General features: G+C 44.3%; 1 protein-coding gene across 1 annotated transcript in view; it reads right to left on the reverse strand.

The window, feature by feature from the left end:
* LOC120999265 (pecanex-like protein 2) overlaps positions 1-26,714 on the reverse strand; it is a 535,756-nt gene that overhangs the window by 341,154 nt on the left and 167,888 nt on the right. Inside the window, exon 7 of the mRNA XM_040430137.1 lies at positions 13,168-13,226. Within this exon, the coding sequence (XP_040286071.1) occupies positions 13,168-13,226 (59 nt within the window). The remainder of the gene's footprint in view (positions 1-13,167; positions 13,227-26,714) is intronic.

The raw sequence follows: 26,714 nt of genomic DNA on the forward strand, positions 1-26,714 counted from the left end.
TAGGAACGCTGCCCGGTAGCTAGCTCTGTCCCTTGAGCTCCTTCAAAGCCAGGGTCTCAAAGCGAGTGCCAGCGTTGCCATCTATGCACCATACACTAGTGCCTTCCTTGAATCCTCTGTGCAGGGAAAATCCCGCTGCTTGCCACCAGTTGTGATGGTATCATCCGTGTCACCGTCTAGTATTCCCTTCTTCCCATGAAATAGCACAGCCAAATAATCCACAGAGTAATAAATGGCTATTATCGCTAGTATCGCTGGTATCGCCAAATAAGTCCATACATGAGCCAAAGCTGAATGCTGGAAAGACTTTACTTGAAGCAACACAGGCATTCAAAACTACTTTCTTTTATCCCCTGCTCCCATGCAAGGGAGACACCCACAATAAACATACATTAACCCATAACACAAAGGTTACAACCCACAATGTATAATAATGTATACCTGAATTTTACACAACTATGAATTGTATCAAAATTATGCATTTAGTTAATTGCAATTTCTATATCTTTGTTCATTAGCCTGATGAAGAACTACATATAGCCCGAAACGTTGCCTGAATTTATTACACACCATTATGTCCGAGTGAAAAAAAATCACTAATTATCTCACCTCAGTTTTGGAGTGCTGTCTAATTGTATACCTATATTGATGCAAGTGTTCCTGAGGTGGAGCACCAAGAGATAGCCAGCTAATAGATGTGTGCTGTGATCATCTGAATTGCACTATGTTGTGGAGGTGGCGGCAGCATCAGGAGAGCACAGAGTGGCAAGGTGACATATTGTGGAGGTAGCAGCAGCATCAGGAGACCACAGAGTGACCCAGTGACAGAGTGTGGAGGTGGGTGGCAATAACAGTACCCGCTGGCGATGGTAAGTGTAAGAAGGAGCACTTGGCATCAGATGTGTGGGTGGCAGCATCAGAATAGTAGCTGTCAAACTGATGGTGTGGCACCATGGATGATGTAGTCTGATGTATCAGGCTTTGGTGGGTGGAAATCCTGGCTGATCCACGCCTGATTCATCTTGATAAATGTCAGTCTCTCCACATTTAGGCTGAACAGGCGAGTTCTCCTTGAGGTAACTATTGCCCCCATTGCACTAAACACCCGCTCTGATGTCACACTACTGGCCGGGCAGGACAGCTTTTCCAGGGCAAACTCTGCCAGTTGTGGCCATAAATTCAGTTTGGCTGTCCAGTAGTCCAGCGGATCTTCAATGACGGCTGGCAGGGTGCACTCCAAGTATGCCACCACCTGCTGATTCAGGTTCTGCTCTATGTCTAGCTGCTGGTGTGTATTTTCTTCACTAGACGGGTGAGGAAAGCTGCTCATCAGTGACTCTAGACTCAGGCTGCTGCTGATGGAGCTGGTACTGCTCCTGCCACCCCACCCCAGCAGCCATGGAAGTGGGATGTGAGCGCAGAGGGCCCCCCCCCCTTCCCCCCGGTCAGACCTGCGATGGACGATGGGGCAGATAGGCAGCATCCAAATGACTACATAGGATGTCTCTATAGTAGTACAGTTTGCCCTCCCTCTCAGCGGGTCTAAAAAAGGCCCCCATTTTGGACCGGTAGCGAGGGTCCAACAAGGTGGAGAGCCAGAAGTCATCCCTCTGCCGAATGGTGACAATTCAGCTGTCACTATTGTGGGGTTTCGCTCTGGTAGATAGGGTAAGCGGGCGCAGTACAGAGGCAAAATACAAGTTCTTAACTCAAAACTAGAGGTGGGACAACGAATTCGTCGAATCCACGAATCCCTTAAATCTTGCTGGATTCGAAGGATTCGTGGACTTGAATCCAGACCTCGTTTACAAAATTCAAATCCGACGAATCCCGGGACAGCGATACAGATGCCTTGCCTGTGCTGTAGCAGGAGAGGGAGATGAGTGTCTGCTGGGACTCAAACCCACGACCTTCTGTATCAGAGGTAAGGCACTTACCCACACAGCTATAAGAGCTGCGTAGCTACTGACTGAAAAGATATATGAGACTTCTACTGTAGACTCTGTTAGCTGTTATAGCCAGTGTACAACTATATACACATGACAGCTGCCCCAACACACCCAGCTCTGCTATATCTCTATGACAGCTGCCCCCCGCACACTCAGCACTGCTATATCTCTATATGACAGCTGCCCCAGCACACTTAGCTCTGCTATATCTCTATATATGATAGCTGCCCCAGCACACCCAGCTCTGCTACATCTATACACATGACAGCTGCCCCAGCACACCCAGCGCTGCTACATCTATGCACATGGCAGCTGTCCCAGCACACCCAGCGCTGCTATATCTCTATATGACAGCTGCCCCAGCACACTTAGCTCTGCTATATCTCTATATATGATAGCTGCCCCAGCACACCCAGCTCTGCTACATCTATACACATGACAGCTGCCCCAGCACACTCAGCTCTCCTATATCTCTATATATATATATGACAGCTGCACCAGCACACTCAGCTCTGCTACATCTATACACATGACAGCTGCCCCAGCACACTCAGCTCTGATATATCTATATATCTGTAAGTATTACTATACAGTATATAGATATATAGAGATATAGCAGGGCTGAGTGTGCTAGGGCAACTGTCATATATAAAGATATAGCAGAGCTGAGTGTGCTGGGGCAGCTGTCATGTGTATAGATGTAGCAGAGATGGGTGTGCTGGGGTAGCTGTTGTGTGTATAGATGTAGCAGAGCTGGGTGTGCTGGGGCAGCTGTTATGTGTATAGATGTAGCAGAGCTGGGTGTGTTGGGCAGCTAACATATATAGTGATATAGCAGAGCTAAGTGTGCTGGTGCAGCTGTCATGTGTATAGATGTAACAGAGCTGATTGTGTTGGGGCAGCTGTCGTGTATAGATGTACGGGTAAGTGCCTTGCCTCTAATGCAGAAGGTCGTGGGTTTGAGTCCCAGCAGAAACTTTTCTAAAATACACAAGCACTGACTCCATATACAGGGAGTGCAGAATTATTAGACAAGTTGTATTTTTGAGGATTAATTTTATTATTGAACAACAACCATGTTCTCAATGAACCCAAAAAACTCATTAATATCAAAGCTGAATATTTTTGGAAGTAGTTTTTAGTTTGTTTTTAGTTTTAGCTATTTTAGGGGGATATCTGTGTGTGCAGGTGACTATTACTGTGCATAATTATTAGGCAACTTAACAAAAAACAAATATATACCCATTTCAATTATTTATTTTTACCAGTGAAACCAATATAACATCTCAACATTCACAAATATACATTTCTGACATTCAAAAACAAAACAAAAACAAATCAGTGACCAATATAGCCACCTTTCTTTGCAAGGACACTCAAAAGCCTGCCATCCATGGATTCTGTCAGTGTTTTGATCTGTTCACCATCAACATTGCGTGCAGCAGCAACCACAGCCTCCCAGACACTGTTCAGAGAGGTGTACTGTTTTCCCTCCTTGTAAATCTCACATTTGATGATGGACCACAGGTTCTCAATGGGGTTCAGATCAGGTGAACAAGGAGGCCATGTCATTAGATTTTCTTATTTTATACCCTTTCTTGCCAGCCACGCTGTGGAGTACTTGGACGCGTGTGATGGAGCATTGTCCTGCATGAAAATCATGTTTTTCTTGAAGGATGCAGACTTCTTCCTGTACCACTGCTTGAAGAAGGTGTCTTCCAGAAACTGGCAGTAGGACTGGGAGTTGAGCTTGACTCTATCCTCAACCCGAAAAGGCCCCACAAGCTCATCTTTGATGATACCAGCCCAAACCAGTACTCCACCTCCACCTTGCTGGCGTCTGAGTCGGACTGGAGCTCTCTGCCCTTTACCAATCCAGCCACGGGCCCATCCATCTGGCCCATCAAGACTCACTCTCATTTCATCAGTCCATAAAACCTTAGAAAAATCAGTCTTGAGATATTTCTTGGCCCAGTCTTGACGTTTCAGCTTGTGTGTCTTGTTCAGTGGTGGTCGTCTTTCAGCCTTTCTTACCTTGGCCATGTCTCTGAGTATTGCACACCTTGTGCTTTTGGGCACTCCAGTGATGTTGCAGCTCTGAAATATGGCCAAACTGGTGGCAAGTGGCATCTTGGCAGCTGCACGCTTGACTTTTCTCAGTTCATGGGCAGTTATTTTGCGCCTTGGTTTTTCCACACGCTTCTTGCGACCCTGTTGACTATTTTGAATGAAACGCTTGATTGTTCGATGATCACGCTTCAGAAGCTTTGCAATTTTAAGAGTGCTGCATCCCTCTGCAAGATATCTCACTATTTTTTACTTTTCTGAGCCTGTCAAGTCCTTCTTTTGACCCATTTTGCCAAAGGAAAGGAAGTTGCCTAATAATTATGCACACCTGATATAGGGTGTTGATGTCATTAGACCACACCCCTTCTCATTACAGAGATGCACATCACCTAATATGCTTAATTGGTAGTAGGCTTTCGAGCCTATACAGCTTGGAGTAAGACAACATGCATAAAGAGGATGATGTGGTCAAAATACTCATTTGCCTAATAATTCTGTACAGGGTGTATGGACATACAGCCGGAAGAGGCACATGGGGGGTAGGAAGGAGAGAGGCACTTGATACTGGCACATTGGGAGGGGGGGGGGAGATGGCACTATGATACTGGCACATTGGGGGGCAGATGGTACTATGATACTGGCACATGGGGGGGAGATGGCACTATGATACTGGCACATTGGGGGGTAGATGGTACTATGATACTGGCACATTGGGGGGTAGATGGTACTATGATACTGGCACATTGGGGGGGAGATGGCACTATAATACTGGCACATGGGGGGGTTTGGCACTATGATACTGACTATATTGCACTACATGAGGTTGTTGTAGTAACAGTTATTCTGTTACATTTTATCAGTGGATTGGCAACACACTATCTCGCAACTACAGTGATCACTGTTAATAGGAGCGCAGTTGATATTGTGCAGGTCCCAAATTGACTATATCACACTGCTTTCTTTATATATACTAAGGAGACAAAAATTAATTGCTACAATATATAACAAAGATTTTATTCTACAAAAACTATATGTGGATAGATATATAACTGATAATACACAATTTACTGGATTATTGGACTGCTACTTTTCCTACTTTTACATATAATTTATAATTTATTTTATATTTTTTTGATAGTTGATTAATTATATTTTTGGGTATACAATTGTGTTTATATGCAGACAACTAATTAAATATATATTTTAATCTACATTGTGTACAGATATTTGAGTGCCACCCTTAAATTTTTATATTTTTCTTTGGATACTTAAACAGTTGGTGTGCCATGGGGTTGTGCACCTTGCCATTGATTCTTAGGCCGGTTGAGCCACTGTATTCTCTCCTCAAGTGTCACACATGAGCTGCCACTGGCTGACATTGAAGTTACACAGGGGAGTACTCCTGTCCGCTTGGATCATCAAGAAATCGTTAATCGCCTTTCTCTGTTCCTCTAGTCGGTCCAACAGATGGAGAGTGGAATTCCAACGGGTGGAAATGTCGCATATCAGCCAATGTTGGCGTATGCCGTTCTGCCACTGCAGCTCAAGGAGGGTGTGCTTTGCAGTGTATCAGTGCCTGAAGTGCATGCAACGTTTCCTAGCCATTTTTAGGATGTCTTGCAGATGGGTGGAAGACTTCAGGAACTACTTGACAACCAGATTGAACACGTGTGCCATACAGGGCGCATGGCTCAGCCCTCCTTGATGCAGCGCCGACACCATGTTCTTCCCATTGTCGGTCACCATGGTTCCGATTTTGAGTTGTCGTGGAGAAATCCAGCATTCGATTTCTTGCTGAAGGCCACAGAGCAGTTCCTCCCCTATGTGACTCCATTCGCCCAGGAAAACCAGTTGCAGAATAGCGTGAGTGATGAGAGGGGTCGCACATGGCTTGCATACACTACATAATTCTTGGATCTCTACATGAAAATAATGTATTTGCTGTAAATCGCGAGAGGGGCATAGTTAGAGACATTGACTTCACAAGAGATACAGAGCAGCGGAGTACAGCCAATTATGATGGAACTCCTTATCTTAAGAAACTGGACTTGGACTCTAAAGCAGAGGCTCTCCTGTCATGTCTTGTGTGCTGTGGAGATCGAATGCAGATGGAGCAGATAAAAAAACATGAATATTTTCAACTTACTGAAGATGCTTGATTTAATTGAGAATAGATGGTAAAGGCAAAGTCTGCTGGTGTGTTGTCATCAGCGTCTTCATTATGTTTACTGCAGGACCCACACAATGAAAGGATAATGGAATTCGATTCATACAGAACAAAGTCTACAATCACCCATCAATTTTCCCCCAAAAAAGCCTTCTTCTAGAGATGAGCGAATCTAAGCTGACGAAGTGGAATTCGATCCAATTTTCAGGAAAACCTCAATTCGCAATGAATGCGAATTTCATTGCGCTTCATGGTAACGAATCACAATTTTCTTAAAATGGCAGCTACACTTGGGAGGACTGAGGACATGGCGCAAGGAACTCTGGGAAGGCGGGATCACCCAGATTGACATGCCTGCATGCAGCCAATCAGCAGCCAGCCAGCCCTATAAATACGGCAGCCATTTTAGATTCTGCCATTTCCAGCTTTCAGAGTGCAGGGACAGATGTGTGAAGGCGCTAGGGACAGCTATTGGAAAAACCTCTATATTTAAAAAAAAAAACAGACAAAAGGATTTAGAAGTGCAGGGAAAGGATAGGGAGGAATCATTTCACAGCATCTTAGTGCAGAGACGTCAGAAGGCACTAGGGACATTTGTAGAAAAGTGATTTACAAGTTCACGGAACGATTATTTGGGGATCCAAATAGTCATTAGACAGCTCTGTTATTCCAGCTTTTTGTTATAGGGCTGCAAGTGTTATGTTGGAAATCCTTTAGTGGTTTATATCTTAGTATCTTATTCAGTACGCCAAGAAAAATATATACACATTTCACTTTTGCAGTTATTTCTGGTCAAAGCGTATAAGGGCGTATTACAGTAAAAAAAGACAAATATACACTCACCTAAAGAATTATTAGGAACACCTGTTCTATTTCTCATTAATGCAATTATCTAGTCAACCAATCACATGGCAGTTTCTTCAATGCATTTAGGGGTGTGGTCCTGGTCAAGACAATCTCCTGAACTCCAAACTGAATGTCAGAATGGGAAAGAAAGGTGATTTAAGCAATTTTGAGCGTGGCATGGTTGTTGGTGCCAGACGGGCCGGTCTGAGTATTTCACAATCTGCTCAGTTACTGGGATGTTCACGCACAACCATTTCTAAGGTTTACAAAGAATGGTGTGAAAAGGGAAAAACATCCAGTATGTGGCAGTCCTGTGGGCAAAAATGCCTTGTGGATGCTAGAGGTCAGAGGAGAATGGGCCGACTGATTCAAGCTGATAGAAGAGCAACGTTGACTGAAATAACCACTCGTTACAACCGAGGTATGCAGCAAAGCATTTGTGAAGCCACAACATGCACAACCTTGAGGCGGATGGGCTACAACAGCAGAAAACCCCACCGGGTACCACTCATCTCCACTACAAATAGGAAAAAGAGGCTACAATTTGCACGAGCTCACCAAAATTGGACTGTTGAAGACTGGAAAAATGTTGCCTGGTCTGATGAGTCTCGATTTCTGTTGAGACATTCAAATGGTAGAGTCCGAATTTGGAATAAACAGAATGAGAACATGTACCCATCCTCTGATGGCTACTTCCAGCAGGATAATGCACCATGTCACAAAGCTCGAATCATTTCAAATTGGTTTCTTGAACATGACAATGAGTTCACTGTACTAAAATGGCCCCCACAGTCACCAGATCTCAACCCAATAGAGCATCTTTGGGATGTGGTGGAACGGGAGCTTTGTGCCCTGGATGTGCATCCCTCAAATCAACTGCAAGATGCTATCCTATCAATATGGGCCAACATTTCTAAAGAATGCTATCAGCACCTTGTTGAATCAATGCCACGTAGAATTAAGGCAGTTCTGAAGGCAAAAGTGGGTCCAATACCATATTAGTATGGTGTTCCTAATAATTCTTTAGGTGAGTGTATATATGCATTCTTTTATTTTTTATTTTTTCCCCGCACAGCTAGTGGTGAACCGACTTGCGTTCCACTAGCCGATACGTTCCAGTGGACAACAGTGAGATAAGGGTCACATGACCTGATACCGCTTGTTTTGTTTTGTTATATATTATCGCCAAAACATATATAAAATCTTGTTGACCGGCCCCTAAAACCAATGGTTATGGTTATTTTTTATTGTTTTTATTGAGTATCTATACTTCACACTGATAACCAACACCGGCAGCCTGCTCCTTTTCTCCTCCTCTAAACAACTCTTTCTTCTTCCAAACCTTCTCCCAAACCTTAGTCCGATCTCTGGCGCCCTCCTATGCCGAACACTGAACCCGAACTTTTACTGAAATGTTCGGGTTCGGGTCCGGCGTCCAAAAATCCTAAAGTTCGGGTTCGCTCAACCCTAGTAGTCACATGACCTCCTACTGCAGGTGTTGCTTTGAATTAAGCCTTGCAATGTATCAATATAATGGGCTCTGCCCTGTAACTTGATAGCAGGCAGATGATATTTGCTTCAGAAAACAGGGCTGAATGCAGTTCCTTGCCTGAATGAAAACTGCAATTGCTAGAAGCTTCTGCGAGTAGAGCAGAGCAGGATATGATGAAAAAGTCTTACACAAGCGGTGCAATTACCCTCCACTGCACCAAGTAGGAGACTAATGATGATGTCTTATTACTTGGAGGAGAGGAATATTCTATCCTTAGCAAGAGAAGGAGAGTACTAAGGCAATTATTTTACTGTGGCGTTTCAAAAGTCAGCTATATACAATCACGCACCTGTGTAGAGCAACCTCTATGGGCACGGGAGTGACTTGTTGAATTTGACTTTCTCCACTTACAGCTTACACATCAGACACCCAGGCGTTAATCAAGTAGCCCTTTAATCCGGAGATTGTATTGCAAGATGTTGCAGGGTAATCCAGATGGTAAAATAATTATGCCAACAATAACGCCTAGCTCAGAAAATGAATGCTGCTACTCAGAAGCTGAGCACACAATGAGCAAGGCATCACTGGGAAAACAGGGAGTGGCTAGACTAAACTAACTAGAAGCCTGAAAACAGGGGAGGGGGGAAAGAGAGGAGCATACCAATACACAATGCAAGATAATGGAACAGAACAGCTCTGACATCACCATTATGTTTCAAAGTCACATGTCTGGAGATAGGCTTATCACGTTTGTTTCTCACGTTCCCCACATGTTCCAAAATCCATCTCTTAAATGCACGGCATGTTTTGCCTACATACATCAAATTGCATGTACATTTACATAGTTATATCACACCCTCGGTGTTGCAGTTAGTAAAAGAGCGTGTATATAATACCATATGTCCACCAGAATCTGAGAACTGAGAGCCTCTATCAATAAATTGACAAGATTTACAATGGCCGTGACAAAAGGTACCAGTCTGTCTTTTGGTCAGCCATGTCTTTTTTTTGTAAGTCTCAAAGTGGCTGTGAACCAAGGTATCTCTTAAGTTGCGCCCACATCTATATGTAATTGCTGGAAAATCTGGAATGAATTATGAGGTCATAAGTGACCAATATTTACCAAATACATTTCTCACTTCCTGTGCCAAGGAATCAAAAGTTCCAATAATATGTATAGTTTTATCATCTTGTTTTCTCCTTTTGGGGATTAATAGCTTGGTTCTGTCACATTCCATGCCTGATTTAATATTTTTCTCGGGTATCCTTTTTCTCAAAATCTCTGATATAAAATGGTACCCTATTTCTCAAAATCCTCATCCCTCGTACAGTTCCTCTGAATTCTGAGGAACTGTCCTTTTGGGATCCCCTTCTTTAGTGGGGTGGGATGAAAACTCCCCCATTGCAGAAAACTGTTAGTAGAGGTCTCTTTACGATGTAAGGATGTCTGAATCATATTGTCTTTTTCCATAGCCGAATGTCTATAAAAGCAATAGAATCTTTCTGTATCTCATGAGTAAAAAAATAACCAAATATTGTTCAGATCAAGTGCCTCAACAAATAACTGAAAATCTCATTTATCACCTGACCACAATATCAGAATGTCATTGATATATCTTACCCAAAGTAAAACATGTGAGACCCAGTTAGCATATTGGTCAGAAAAAACTATTGTATCCTCCCACCAGCCCAGGAGCAAATTAGCATAAATTGGGGAACAGGGACTCACCATATCAGTGCCCCTGAGCTGGTGGTACTAAGAATTGAATACAAAATAGTTATGAGTCAAGATAAATTCCAGCAGACAAAGAACAAAGCTATTGTGGCCCTGATAGTGATTACTTTTGGTATCAAGGAAATGCTTGGTAGCCCTCAGTCCCATTTGGTGTGGGATGTATGTGTAAAAGGCCTCAATATCAATCGAGGCCAGCCACACATCCGCCTCAACCACTATTCCTTCAAGTTTCTTAAGCAGGTCCATCGTATCACGTACAGTCAGGTCCATAAATATTGGGACATGGACACAATTCTAACATTTTTGGCTCTATACACAACCACAATGGATTTAAAATAAAACAAACAAGATGTGCTTTAACTGCAGACGGTCAGCTTAAATTTGAGGGTATTTACATCCAAATCAGGTGAACGGTGTAGGAATTACAACAGTTTGCATATGTGCCTCCCACTTGTTAAGGAACCAAAAGTAATGGGACAGAATAATAATCATAAATCAAACTTTCACTTTTTAATACTTGGTTGCAAATCCTTTGCAGTCATTTACAGCCTGAAGTCTGGAACGCATAGACATCACCAGACGCTGGGTTTCATCCCTGGTGATGCTCTGCCAGGCCTCTACTGCAACTGTCTTCAGTTTCTGCTTGTTCTTGGGGCATTTTCCCATCAGTTTTGTCTTTAGCAAGTGAAATGCATGCTCAATCGGATTCGGGTCAGGAGATTGAATTGGCCATTGCATAACATTCCACTTCTTTCTCTTAAAAAACTCTTTGGTTGCTTTTGCAGTATGCTTTGGATCATTGTCCATCTGCACTGTGAAGCGCCGTCTAATGAGTTCTGAAGCATTTGGGTGAATATGAGCAGATAATATTGCCAGAAACACTTCAGAATTCATCATGCTGTTTTTGTCAGCACTCACATCATCAATAAATACAAGAGAACCATTTCCATTGGCAGCCATACATGCCCACGCCATGACACTACCACCACCATGCTTCACTGATGAGGTGGCATGCTTAGGATCATGAGCAGTTCCTTTCCTTCTCTATACTCTTCTCTTCCATCACTCTGCTACAAGTTGATCTTGGTCTCATCTGTCCATAGGATTTTGTTCCAAAACTGTGAAGGCTTTTTTAGATGTCGTTTGACAAACTCTAATCTGGCCTTCCTGTTTTTGAGGCTCACCAATGGTTTACATCTTGTGGTGAACCCTCTGTATTCGCTCTGGTGAAGTCTTCTCTTGATTGTTGACTTTGACACACTTACACCTACCTCCTGGAGAGTGTTCTTGACCTAGCCAACTGTTGTGAATGGTGTTTTCTTCACCAGGTAAAGAATTTATGGTCATCCACCACAGTTGTTTTCTGTGGTCTTCCGGGTCTTTTGGTGTTGCTGAGCTCACTGGTGCGTTCATTCTTTTTAAGAATGTTCCAAACAGTTGTTTTGGCCAGGCCTAATGTTTTTGCTAACTCTCTGATGGGTTTGTTTTGTTTTTTCAGCCTAATGATGGCTTGCTTTACTGATAGTGACAGCTCTTTGGATCTCCACTTGAGAGTTGACAGCAACAGATTCCAAATGCAAATAGCGCACTTGAAATGAACTCTGCACCTTTTTATCTGCTCATTGTAATTCGGATAATGAGGGAATAACACACACCTGGCCATGGAACAGCTGAGAAGCCAATTGTCCCATTACTTTTGGTTCCTTAACAAGTAGGAGGCACATATGCAAACTGTTGTAATTCCTACACCGTTCACCTGATTTGGATGTAAATACCCTCAAATTAAAGCTGACAGACTGCAGTTAAAGCACATAATCTTCGTTTCATTTCAAATCCATTGTGGTGGTGTATAGAGCAAAAAATGTTAAAATTGTGTTGATGTCCCAATATTTATGGACCTGGCTGTATATACGAAGTAAGAGATAAAAGAAAGGGGCGTAAAATTCTATCAATGTAAATGCCAGCATTTTGAGTCAAATTTTCAACCCCCGAAACAATTGGCCTCCCTTTTAGGGGATGTAACCCCTTGTAGACTTTAGGAAGTCCATAGAAGGTAGCAATTTTTGGATGTTGGGGGAACAGGAATTCTTATCTATCCAGTGATTATCTACAGCCTACTTTAATAAGATCGACAGTTGCAATTGATACTGTGTGGTAGGATCCTGCACCAATATTTCATAACTTTTTGTATCGGTGAGGAGTGATAGGCACATCTGTTTGTACTGTTTACAGTTTAATATCACAATATTCCCCCCCCCCCCTTCCTTATCTGATGATTTAATAATTCAATCCTTTTTCTTACTAAGCTTTTTAAGGCCTGCCATCTCATTAATGGAATAGTTTTTAGGATCATGTGAGATATCGACACATTGATCCAAATGTTCCAAGTCTCTAATTACTGAATTTAGAAATAGATCAATGTGGTGGCCTGACCCTTTGGGTGGCATCTTCCTACTTTTATTCCTCAAAGTGATGAAAAGTCCCTTGCTTCTTTCTCTATCATTTTCTTCAAGCAAATGAGCAATATCCTATATACCCTGAAGATCCTCTAGTTCTATTCCCAATTCTAAACATATTTTACGGTTTGTTTGTGTGGTCTGTGGTGTATTGGTGTCTCGCCATGTCTCTTGATTAGTAGAGTTTGATGCAGAGGAGACTTTATTGTTCCTTTTCCTATATCCCCTTTGGTATCTCCTACCCCCTCTTACATGACCACGTCCTCTATAACCGCCTATTCCACCCCTGGTATGTTTTAGATTCGGCCATCAATATCAAAATCTCAGACAACCCCTTTAATTGTATAAACATCCCCAAAAAATTTATAACATTTTATACATCCCACTTCTCCCTGGGTTCTGCTAGTTTTATAGATAATTAAGATAATATAAATAATTACTGTTAAAAAACTTACCTGGATCTTTTTCAAGTTGATGCTGAAGTCTTGTGTTCGTATTGTCAAGTCTTTTAGTGCTAAAGATAAAAGAAAACAGTAAACACAAAATATCATTATTGCAGCTGATCTATCACGTTCCCCATGTTCCCCTATCTAATAGCAATATAGGATACAGAGGGAGCTGTGATTTAACATTTTATTTGTAAAAGTCTGTATAATAGCAGTCCTGATTCTACCTAACAGTGGTTAAAAAAGTACCTTTCAGAGCTAGATACAGGGACATTTGGGCAGGAGAACAGGAACAGCAACAAGGTAGTAATGAGACATTAAAGAATTATAGAGAATGAATTGACAGTGTAAAAGACAAAAAAGGCAACATAATTGTAGTCCAAAATATTTTTGTACATAAATGATAAGAAACTAAAACTGAAAGTAGTGTTCTGCTCAAAAATAATTTGGGTCTAATGGAGGAGAAGGAGGAGTAGGAGGAGGAAAAGGACACTCTATTACAGGTGCATCTCAATAAATTGGAATATCATTGAAAAGTTACTTCAGTAATTCAAATCAAAAAGGGAAATTTATATATTGTGGCAATGTGAACATTGAGGTGTGCAGTAAAGTCACAGGGAAGCAGGATAAAAGGGGTGTTGTGTGCACCGGGAGCGTGTCACCAAGGGGCCCGACCTTGGTGGATTAAAAGCCCTAGTTCAGGTGTCCACTAAAGTAGTTGGGGGACACCATATAGATAGTGTAGCTGGTTCAGCTATTTCAGGGCGGGCTTTTACTGGGAACAGGCAATGTGTTGGGTGGGTGCCTGTTCCCCATGCTCCAGTCCGGGACTTAGGGCATGCTCATGTCCAGGGATCTTATTTAATCCTGCTACTGGATCTTGGGTGTGGCTCACTCTGGAGTGTTTGGTGAAGCAGAGTCCTGGTGAGGCTCTGTGTGAGTGGTCTCAGCCGTGTGGGCTGAGGGGCCATGAGGCTAGGTGCTAGCCTGAACTTTGGGGGAGTGTGTTGCCTGTGGACAGAGGCCTGGAGGCTCTGTGTGGTCCAAGCCAGGAGGGCTGAGAGACCACTATTCCCCAAGAGACACTGGACTGGAGACAGTGGGCGTACTGTGCTCTGTACAGCCAGGAGGCTGTGGGACATTGGCTGAGAAAGCCGCATGTGTTCACAGAGTGTGAACAGGGACTTAGGTGAGTCAGGAATATTATGTTTAGTTAGAGCCTGGACGGGCGAGTGTTTATTATTTTTGTCATTTTGCTTGTGCTGATGTATCACAATAAATGCACTGTTTGGACCTGAAACCTGGTGTCCTGAAGCCGTATCGATGTGAATGATCCCCTAAAAGAAAGCTACCCCTCACAATATATATATATATACACTCACCTAAAGAATTATTAGGAACACCATACTAATATGGTGTTGGACCCCCTTTTGCCTTCAGAACTGCCTTAATTCTACGTGGCATTGATTCAGCAAGGTGCTGATAGCATTTTTTAGAAATGTTGGCCCATATTGATAGGATAGCATCTTGCAGTTGATGGAGATTTGAGGGATGCACATCCAGGGCACGAAGCTCCCGTTCCACCACATCCCAAAGATTCTCTATTGGGTTGAGATCTGGTGAATGTGGGGGGCATTTTAGTACAGTGAACTCATTGTCATGTTCAAGAAACCAATTTGAAATGATTCGAGCTTTGTGACATGGTGCATTATCCTGCTGGAAGTAGCCATCAGAGGATGGATACATGTTCTCATTCTGTTTACGCCAAATTCGGACTCTACCATTTGAATGTCTCAACAGAAATCGAGACTCATCAGACCAGGCAACATTTTTCCAGTCTTCAACAGTCCAATTTTGGTGAGCTCGTGCAAATTGTAGCCTCTTTTTCCTATTTGTAGTGGAGATGAGTGGTATCCGGTGGGGGTCTTCTGCTGTTGTAGCCCATCCACCTCAAGGTTGTGCGTGTTGTGGCTTCACAAATGCTTTGCTTCATACCTCGGTTGTAATGAGTGGTTATTTCAGTCAACGTTGCTCTTCTATCAGCTTGAATCAGTCGGCCCATTCTCCTCTGACCTCTAGCATCCACAAGGCATTTTTGCCCACAGGACTGCGGCATACTGGATGTTTTTCCCTTTTCACACCATTCTTTGTGAACCCTAGAAATGGTTGTGCATGAAAATCCCAGTAACTGAGCAGATTGTGAAATACTCAGACCGGCCCGTCTGGCACCAACAACCATGCCACGCTCAAAATTGCTTAAATCACCTTTCTTTCCCATTCTGACATTCAGTTTGGAGTTCAGGAGATTGTCTTGACCAGGACCACCCCCCTAAATGCATTGAAGCAACTGCCATGTGATTGGTTGACTAGATAATTGCATTAATGAAAAATAGAACAGGTGTTCCTAATAATTCTTTAGGTGAGTGTATATAAAAATTAGGTTCTGTCTGTCCATTCTTTATGCACAACAAATTACTGTACCGATCTGCACCAAATTTGGCACATACTGTAGGTACATCCGGTGTCCGGGAAGGTTTTAGGCCGGGTCTCAGCACTCTAGGACGCACTGTTCCTGAGATATTCCCAAAAAATGCAAATATGGCACCATCACATGACCTGCATTAGCCAATATAAGCCCACAGGTCTTTCACTCATATCCCAACTGCCATACACACGGTCACATGACCCTTATCAGCCAATAGAAGCCTGAAGGCCCTTAGTCTTGACATACACACAGATTTACACAAGGTTTACATAAGAACCCAGCCATTTTTTTCACTGCTGTAGGTCACCTTTAAAGGAGCAGGGCGCTATGGATGACACTGTTAAAGTAGCGGAGTGCTGTGGAAGTCAAAGTTAAGGGGACGATCTGCTATGGAGGTTACAGTTAAGGGACAGAGTGCTGTAGAGGCCACTGTTAAAGGGGCGGGTTATTGTGGAAATCACTGTTAAGGAGATGGGGTACTGTGGAGGTCACTAATAAATGGGCGGCCGCTGTGGAGGTCCCTGTTAACCCGTAGGATACCAGTGCCGTATATATACGGAGCTGTACTGATCAGCGCCATACAGCTACAGAGCGCTGATCAAGGGTCCGGCAGTCACTGATATCCGGATCCTTGCTGTATGTACCGGCATTGGTGAAAACACTGATGTCGGTGCATTAACCGTTGCACTGCCGTGGTCAGTGCTGACCGCAGCACATGCGGCATCCTGACGGGTCCGCGTGTCCATCAGGTCCCTGCGCTGCTGTTACGGGGACCCGATGGCTTGAAAGGCAGCCCAATGCCTTCCTTAGGCATCGTGGCTGCCATCCATGTCAGCCTGTGAGATCCAGCCCCCTGGATCTCACAGGCATGAAGGCTGTAAGTGTGGTAATACACTTACAGTCAATGCATTACAGTACAGAAGTATCGTAATGCATTGTAAAGGGGATCAGACCCGCAAAAGTTGAAGTCCCAAAGTTAAAAAAGATGCAAAAAAATAAAGTTTTACAAAAAATTCTACGTTTCAAGTAAAAAAAGCGTCCTTTTCCCAAAATAAAGTAAACAATTTCTTTAAAAAATTGGGAAAAGACATACTAAGTATCGCCGCGTCCGTATCAACCAGCTGTATGAAAATATCACATGATACACCCCGCCAGATGAACTCTGTAAAAAAAACCAGTGCCAAAACAGCGATTTTCTGGTAACCTCCCCTTATAAAAAGTGTAACACCAAGCGATTAAAAAAGACATATTTAGCCCAAAATTTAACCAATCAAACCGTCATCTCATTCCGCAAAAAATGAAACCCTACCTAAGAAAATCACCCAAAAAATAAAAAAAATATGTCTCTCAGCAAATGGCAACACAAAAACAAGATTTTATTCTGTTCAAAAAAGCTTTCACTGTGTAAAACTAGCAAAAATAGAAATGATAGACACATTAGGTATCATCGCACCTGTAACAACCTGCTCTATAAAGATATCACATTATATGCCCAAAAAAACTAAAATCTATGCCAAAACTTTTTTATCACCTTGACTCACATAAAGTGTAATACCAAGCAATCAAAAAGTCTTATGTACCCCAAAACGGTAGCAATAAAAACGTCACCTCATCCTGCAAAAAATTTGCCCCCAATTAAGACAATCACTTAAAAAATAAAAAACAATGGCACCCATAAACCAATCCATCAAAATCTGCGCTGCAAAAGCCATATTGTGCTCCTGCGCCCATAGCAGTTTACCACCACATATGGGGTGTTGCCATATTCAGGAGAAAATGGGTAACAAATTATAGTTTCTTTTTCTCCTGTTACCCCTTGTGAAAATGAAAAATTTGGGGCTAAAGCAAAATTTTATTGGAAGAAATTCCGTAAAACGCTTAGGGGGTCAAAGTGGTCAGTGCCCCCCTTAATATATTCTTTAAGGGGTATAGTTTCCAAAATGGGGTCACTTTTTGAGGGTTTCCACTGTAGGGTTAAGTCAGGGTCTTTTCAAATAGAAAATGGTGCCTAAAAACCATCTAGCAAAATCTGCCTTCAAAATCCATATGGTGCTCCTTTCCTTCTGACCACTGCCACGTGCCCATAGAGCAGTTTACCGTTACATATAGGGTATTTCTGTAAACTGCAGAATTAGAGTACTATATATAGAGTTTTATTTTGCTGTTAACCCTTGCTGTGTTGCAAGATTTTGTTTTTATTAACATACAAAAATCTACCCAAAAAAGTGACATTTTAAAATTTCACCTCTGTTTCCCTTTAATGCTTGTGGAACACCTCAAGGGTTAAAAAAGTTTGTAACATTAGTTTTGAATAATTTGAGGGGTGTAATTTCTAAAATGGGGTCATTTATGGGTGGTTTCCATTACGTAAGCCCCTCAAAATCACTTTATAACTGTAAATTGGTGCTCAAAAAAATAGCTTTGGAAATTATGTTGAAAATTTAAAAAATTGCTTCTAAACTTCTAAGCCTTCTAACGTCCTAAAAAACTAAAATGACATTTACAAAATGATGCCAACATAAAGTATATATATGGGGAATGTTAACTAATAAATATTTTATGAGGTATCACTTTCTGTTTTAAAAGCAGAGAAATTTACATTTTGAAAATTGAGAATTTTTCAATATTTTTTATAAGTTTTTTTATTTTTTCATGATTAAAGATGAAATATATTGACTCACATATTAAATATATTGACTTTATGACTGTCATGAAGTACAATGTGTCACGAGTAGAGTTGAGCGAACACCTGGATGTTCGGGTTCAAGAAGTTCGGCCGAACTTCCCGGAAATGTTCGGGTTCGGGATCTGAACCCGACCCGAACTTCGTCCCGAACCCGAACCCCATTGAAGTCAATGGGGACCCGAACTTTAAGACACTAAAAAGGCTGTAAAACAGCCCAGGAAAGAGCTAGAGGGCTGCAAAAGGCAGCAACATGTAGGTAAATCACCTGCAAACAAATCTGGACAGGGAAATGAATAAAAATAAAAATAAAAAAATAAAAATTAACCAATATCAATTGGACAGAGGTCCCATAGCAGAGAATCGGGCTTCACGTCAGCAGAGAATCAGTCTCTTCATGCCATAGCAGAGAATCTGGCTTCATGTCAGCAGAGAATGAGTCTTCATGTCATATCAGAGAATCAGGCTTCACGTCACCCACCACTGGAACAGGCCACTGTCACATATTTAGGCCCCGGCACCCAGACAGAGGAGAGAGGTCCCGTAACAGAGAATCTGGCTTCATGTCAGCACAGAATCAGTCATCATGTCATAGCAGAGAATCAGGCTTCACGTCACCCACAACTGGAACAGGCCACTGTCACATATTTAGGCCCCGGCACCCAGACAGAGGAGAGAGGTCCCGTAACAGAGAATCTGGCTTCATGTCAGCACAGAATCAGTCATCATGTCATAGCAGAGAATCAGGCTTCACGTCACCCACCACTGGAACAGGCCACTGTCACATATTTAGGCCCCGGCACCCAGACAGAGGAGAGAGGTCCCATAACAGAGAATCTGGCTTCATGTCAGCACAGAATCAGTCTTCATGTCATAGCAGAGAATCAGGCTTCACGTCACCCACTACTGGAACAGGCCACTGTCACATATTTAGGCCCCGGCACCCAGACAGAGGAGAGGTTCATTAAACTTTGGGTTGCCCCGCAATATAATGGTAAAATGAAAATAAAAATAGGATTGAATGAGGAAGTGCCCTGGAGTACAATAATATATTGTTAAGGGGAGGTAGTTAATGTCTAATCTGCACAAGGGATGTACAGGTCCTGTGGGATCCATGCCTGGTTCATTTTTATGAAAGTCAGCTTGTCCACATTGGCTGTAGACAGGCGGTTGCGTTTGTCTGTAATGACGCCCCCTGCCGTGCTGAATACACGTTCAGACAAAACGCTGGCCGCCGGGCAGGCCAGCACCTCCAAGGCATAAAAGGCTAGCTCTGGCCACATGGACAATTTGGAGACCCAGAAGTTGAATGGGGCCGAACCATCAGTCAGTACGTGGAGGGGTGTGCACAGGTACTGTTCCACCATGTTAGTGAAATGTTGCCTCCTGCTAACACGTTCCGTATCAGGTGGTGGTGCAGTTAGCTGTGGCGTGGTGACAAAACTTTTCCACATCTCTGCCATGCTAACCCTGCCCTCAGAGGAGCTGGCCGTGACACAGCTGCGTTGGCGACCTCTTGCTCCTCCTCTGCCTTCGCCTTGGGCTTCCACTGGTTCCCCTGTGACATTTGGGAATGCTCTCAGTAGCGCGTCTACCAACGTGCGCTTGTACTCGCGGATCTTCCTATCACGCTCCAGTGTAGGAAGTAAGGTGGGCACATTGTCTTTGTACCGGGGATCCAGCAGGGTGGCAACCCAGTAGTCCGCACACGTTAAAATGTGGGCAACTCTGCTGTCGTTGCGCAGGCACTGCAGCATGTAGTCGCTCATGTGTGCCAGGCTGCCCAGAGGTAAGGACAAGCTGTCCTCTGTGGGAGGCGTATCGTCATCGTCCTGTGTTTCCCCCCAGCCACGCACCAGTGATGGGCCCGAGCTGCTTTGGGTGCCACCCCGCTGTGAACATGCTTTATCCTCATCCTCCTCCACCTCCTCCTCATCCTCGTCCTCCAGTAGTGGGCCCTGTCTGGCCACATTTGTACCTGGCCTCTGCTGTTGCAAAAAACCTCCCTCTGAGTCACTTCGAAGAGACTGGCCTGAAAGTGCTAAAAATGACCCCTCTTCCTCCTCGGCCACCTCCTGAGCCACCTCCTCTTTCATCATCGCCCTAAGTGTTTTCTCAAGGAGACATAGAAGTGGTATTGTAACGCTGATAACGGCGTCATCGCCACTGGCCATGTTGGTGGAGTACTCGAAACAGCGCAACAGGGCACACAGGTCTCGCATGGAGGCCCAGTCATTGGTGGTGAAGTGGTTCTGTTCCGCAGTGCGACTGACCCGTGCGTGCTGCAGCTGAAACTCCACTATGGCCTGCTGCTGCTCGCACAGTCTGTCCAGCATGTGCAAGGTGGAGTTCCACCTGGTGGGCATGTCGCATATGAGGCGGTGAGCGGGAAGGCCAAAGTTACGCTGTAGCGCAGACAGGCGAGCAGCGGCAGGGTGTGAACACCGGAAGCGCGAACAGACGGCCCGCACTTTATGCAGCAGCTCTGACATGTCGGGGTAGTTGCGAATGAACTTCTGCACCACCAAATTCAGCACATGCACCAGGCAAGGGATGTGCGTCAAACCGGCTAGTCCCAGAGCTGCAACGAGATTTCGCCCATTATCGCACACCACCAGGCCAGGCTTGAGGCTCACCGGCAGCAACCACTCGTCGGTCTGTTGTTCTATACCCCGCCACAACTCCTGTGCGGTGTGGGGCCTGTCCCCCAAACATATGAGTTTCAGAACGGCCTGCTGATGTTTACCCCGGGCTGTGCTGAAGTTGGTGGTGAAGGTGTGTGGCTGACTGGATGAGCAGGTGGAAGAAGAGGAGGAGGAAGCTGAGTAGGAGGAGGAGGAGACAGGAGGCAAAGAATGTTGCCCTGCGATCCTTGGCTACGGAAGGACGTGCGCCAAACAGCTCTCCGCCTGGGGCCCAGCCGCCACTACATTTACCCAGTGTGCAGTTAGGGAGATATAGCATCCCTGGCCGTGTTTACTGGTCCACGTATCTGGTTAGGTGGACCTTGCCACAGATGGCGTTGCGCAGTGCACACTTGATTTTATCGGACACTTGGTTGTGCAGGGAAAGCACGGCTCTCTTGGAGAAGTAGTGGCGGCTGGGAACAACATACTGTGGGACAGCAAGCGACATGAGCTGTTTGAAGCTGTCTGTGTCCACCAGCCTAAATGACAGCATTTCATAGGCCAGTAGTTTAGAAATGCTGGCATTCAGGGCCAGGGATCGAGGGTGGCTAGATGGGAATTTACGCTTTCTCTCAAATGTTTGTGAGATGGAGAGCTGAACGCTGCCGTGTGACATGGTTGAGATGCTTGGTGACGCAGGTGGTGGTGTTGGTGGTACATCCCATGTTTGCTGGGCGGCAGGTGCCAACGTTCCTCCAGAGGCGGAGGAAGAGGCCGAGGCGGCAGCAGTAGAAGAGGCCGAGGCGGCAGCAGCAGAAGAGGTAGCAGGGGGAGCCTGAGTGACTTCCTTGTTTTTAAGGTGTTTACTCCTGCATGCAGGTGCCTGGTCATGCAGGTTGTGCTAAGGTTCAGAACGTTAATGCCTCGCTTCAGGCTCTGATGGCACAGCGTGCAAACCACTCGGGTCTTGTCGTCAGCACATTGTTTGAAGAAGTGCCATGCCAGGGAACTCCTTGAAGCTGCGTTTGGGGTGCTCGGTCCCAGATGGCGGCGGTCAGTAGCAGGCGGAGCCTCTTGGCTTTTGCCCACTGCTCCCTCTTTTGCTACGCTGTTGGCTCGGTCTCACCACTGTGAGTGGTACGACCTTCATTCCATGTGGGGTCTAGGACCTCATCGTCCCCTGCATCGTCTTCCACCCAGTCTTGATCCCTGACCTCCTGTTCAGTCTGCACACTGCAGAAAGACGCAGCAGTTGGCACCTGTGTTTCGTCATCATCAGAGACGTGCTGAGGTGGTATTCCCATGTCCTCATCATCAGGAAACATAAGTGGTTGTGCGTTAGTGCATTCTATCTCTTCCACCCCTGGGGAAGGGCTAGGTGGATGCCCTTGGGAAACCCTGCCAGCAGAGTCTTCAAACAGCATAAGAGACTGTTGCATAACTTGAGGCTCAGACAGTTTCCCTGATATGCATGGGGGTGATGTGACAGACTGATGGGCTTGGTTTTCATGCGCCATCTGTGCGCTTTCTGCAGAAGACTGGGTGGGAGATAATGTCGGCCACCCAATTCACTAATGCCTGTACCTGCTCAGGCCTTACCATCCTTAGAACGGCATTGGGCCCCACCAAATATCCCTGTAAATTCTGGCGGCTACGTGGAGCTGAGGTAGTTGATACACTAGGACGTGTGGATGTGGCAGAACGGCCACGTCCTCTCCCAGCACCAGAGGGTCCACTAACACCACCACGACCATGTCCACGTCCGCGTCCCTTACTAGATGTTTTCCTCATTGTTCCCGTTCACCACAATAAGAAAAATATTATTCGGGCCAATGTATTGAATTAAAATTCAGGCCTTTTTTTTTTACAGACACCTAACACTGTCTGGCTATCTATTTAGGTACTGTATTACACTAATACAGGCACACCAGTAATGACAGATTTAGCTGAATATAAATGTCAGGCCTATTTTTTAGGCGCTGGGTGACAGGTATACGTTTAATCACAGAATTAGACTTGTATCTGCACTGTAGCGTGTGTGTTAAGTTTTTCAGAATGACCCTATCAGCACCTTGAATCTAATATACCCTTTTTGGGATAGATTTAAAGTAGGCCTGATATAGCAGAAACTACTAATTTTGAGAATGGAAAATTTGGGAATTGTTTTTCAACCCAGAACAAAAACTGTGCTTTTACGGTCACTAAAAATAACTTGACCAGCTAAAACAGTACTGATTTGGAGGAATATAAATGTCAGGCCTATTTTTTAGGCGCTGGGTGACAGGTATACGTTTAATCACAGAATTAGACTTGTATCTGCACTGTAGCGTGTGTGTTAAGTTTTTCAGAATGACCCTATCAGCACCTTGAATCTAATATACCCTTTTTGGGATAGATTTAAAGTAGGCCTGATATAGCAGAAACTACTAATTTTGAGAATGGAAAATTTGGGAATTGTTTTTCAACCCAGAACAAAAACTGTGCTTTTACGGTCACTAAAAATAACTTGACCAGCTAAAACAGTAATGATTTGGAGGAATATAAATGTCAGGCCTATTTTTTAGGCACTGGGTGACAGGCTCAACTTGCCCCTGATGTAGTATATGGCCAAAAAATAACCACACTATTGATGGTTAAATGCACTTGGGTGACACAGGCTCAGCCTGCACCTGATGTAGTATATGGCCAAAAAATAACCACACTATTGATGGTTAAATGCACTTGATGAAAGCTTGACCCTGATGTAGGATATAGCAAAAAATAACCACACTATTGATGGTTAAATGCACTTGGGGGACACACTCTCAGCCTGCACCTGATGTAGGATATAGCAAAAAATAACCACACTATTGATGGTTAAATGCACTTGGTGGTAGCTTGTGCTGGCGCACCACAAGCCACAAAATGGCCGCCGATCACCCCAGAAAAAAGTGATATAAAAACGCTCTGGGCAGCCTAAAAAAAGTGAGCAATTCAATATCAGCACTTCAATGATCCACAGCTGGAGATCGATCACTGAATTAAGTCTTTTGGAGGAGTTAATCTGCCTAATCTCGCCCTAACGTCGCAGCAGCAACCTCTCCCTACGCTTGTATCAGCAGAGTGACGTGCAGCGCTACGTGACCCAAGCTTATATAGAGGCTGGGTCACATGCTGCACTGGCCAATCACAGCCATGCCAATAGCAGGCAAGGCTGTGATGGCCTCTTGGGGCAAGTAGTATGACGCTTGTTGATTGGCTGCTTTGCAGCCTTTCAAAAAGCGCCAAGAAAGCGCCGAACACCGAACCCGGACTTTTACGAAAATGTTCGGGTTCGGGTCCGTGTTATGGACACCCCAAAATTCGGTACGAACCCGAACTATACAGTTCGGGTTCGCTCATCCCTAGTCACGAGAAAACAAACTCAGAATGGCTTGGATAAGTAAAGGCGTTCCAAAGTTATTACCAGATAAAGTGACACATGTCAGATTTGCAATCGGCCTGAGATTTAAAGTGAAAAGTGGCTCGGAAGGGGTTGAAGGACTGAAGGGGTTAAAGGGGCAGGGCACTGTGGAGGTCACTGTTAAGGGGGCAGGGGACTGGGAAGTTCACTATTAAAGGGGCAGTGGCTGTGGGGGTCACTGTTAAGGCAGCGGGGTACTGTGGAGGTCATTGTTAAGGGAGAAAGGTACTGTGGCAGTCACTGTTGAAGGGACAGGCACTGTGGAGGTCTCTGTTTAGGGGGCAGGGAGCAGTGGAGGTCACAGTTAAGGGGACGATCCGCTATGGAAGTCAGTTTTTAAGGGGTGTTGTAGAGCACTGTTAAGGGGGTGGGGTGTTGTGGAGGTTACATTTTAAAGGAACAAAGCTCTGTGATGGTCACTGTTAAGGGGACAATTTATTGTGAAAATCACTGTTAAGGAGACAGGGTACTGTGGAGGTCACTAATAAAGGGGTGGCTGCTGTGGGGATCACTGTTAAAGGGGTGGGCACTGTGGTGGTTACTGTTAAGGGGGCTGGGGATTGTGGAGGTCACTATTAAAAGGGAAGCTGCTGTGGAGGTCACTATTAAGGGGACGGATTATTGTGGAAATCACTGTTAAGGAGACAGGGTACTGTAGAGGTCACTAATAAAGGGGCAGCCACTGTGTAGCTCACTGTTAAAGGGGCGGGCACTGTGAATGTTACTGTTAAGGGGGCATGCTGCTGTGGAGGTCACTGTTAAAGGAGTGGGCACTCTGGAGGTCACTGTTAAGGGGGCAGGGGACTGTGGAGGTCACTATTAAAGGGGCAACTGCTGTGGAGGTCCCTATTAAAGCAGCAGTGTACTGTGAGGTCACTGTTAAGGGAGTAGGGTACTGTGGAAGTCACTGTTAAAGGGGTGGGATGCTGTAGAGGTCACTGTGATGGAGAACACTGTGGATATCTTTTAACCTGACACACAAACATTAAATTAAATAGATGAAATATACCCGTGCAAAGCCGGGTCCTTTTGATAGTATATATATATATATATATATATATATGTCTTTTCTTTATATACAGCCAAACAACTTGACTGATCTGCAGCAAATATGACATATAAGTAAATCAGGTGCTTAGAAAGGTTTTGGACCAAGTCTCATCTCTCTAGGATGTACCGTTCTTGAGTTATTAAAAATATATATTGAAAAAATATGGCAGCATTATATGACTAATATTTGCCAATGAAAGCTCTCATGTATTCTAACTGACATACACACGGTCACAAGACCCTTATTGGCCAATAGAAGATTGCATATCCTAATTAAAATACACCCTGTACAGAATTATTAGGCAAATGAGTATTTTGACCACATCATCCTCTTTATGCATGTTGTCTTACTCCAAGCTGTATAGGCTCGAAAGCCTACTACCAATTAAGCATATTAGGTGATGTGCATCTCTGTAATGAGAAGGGGTGTGGTCTAATGACATCAACACCCTATATCAGGTGTACATAATTATTAGGCAACTTCCTTTCCTTTGGCAAAATGGGTCAAAAGAAGGACTTGACAGGCTCAGAAAAGTCAAAAATAGTGAGATATCTTGCAGAGGGATGCAGCACTCTTAAAATTGCAAAGCTTCTGAAGCGTGATCATCGAACAATCAAGTGTTTCATTCAAAATAGTCAACAGGGTCGCAAGAAGCGTGTGGAAAAACCAAGGCGCAAAATAACTGCCCATGAACTGAGAAAAGTCAAGCGTGCAGCTGCCAAGATGCCACTTGCCACCAGTTTGGCCATATTTCAGAGCTGCAACATCACTGGAGTGCCCAAAAGCACAAGGTGTGCAATACTCAGAGACATGGCCAAGGTAAGAAAGGCTGAAAGACGACCACCACTGAACAAGACACACAAGCTGAAACGTCAAGACTGGGCCAAGAAATATCTCAAGACTGATTTTTCTAAGGTTTTATGGACTGATGAAATGAGAGTGAGTCTTGATGGGCCAGATGGATTGGTAAAGGGCAGAGAGCTCCAGTCCGACTCAGACGCCAGCAAGGTGGAGGTGGAGTACTGGTTTGGGCTGGTATCATCAAAGATGAGCTTGTGGGGCCTTTTCGGGTTGAAGATGGAGTCAAGCTCAACTCCCAGTCCTACTGCCAGTTTCTGGAAGACACCTTCTTCAAGCAGTGGTACAGGAAGAAGTCTGCATTCTTCAAGAAAAACATGATTTTCATGCAGGACAATGCTCCATCACACGCGTCCAAGTACTCCACAGCGTGGCTGGCAAGAAAGGGTATAAAAGAAGAAAATCTAATG

This window comes from Bufo bufo, chromosome 4, assembly GCF_905171765.1.
Source record: "Bufo bufo chromosome 4, aBufBuf1.1, whole genome shotgun sequence".
In the NCBI taxonomy this organism is placed as follows: domain Eukaryota; kingdom Metazoa; phylum Chordata; class Amphibia; order Anura; family Bufonidae; genus Bufo; species Bufo bufo.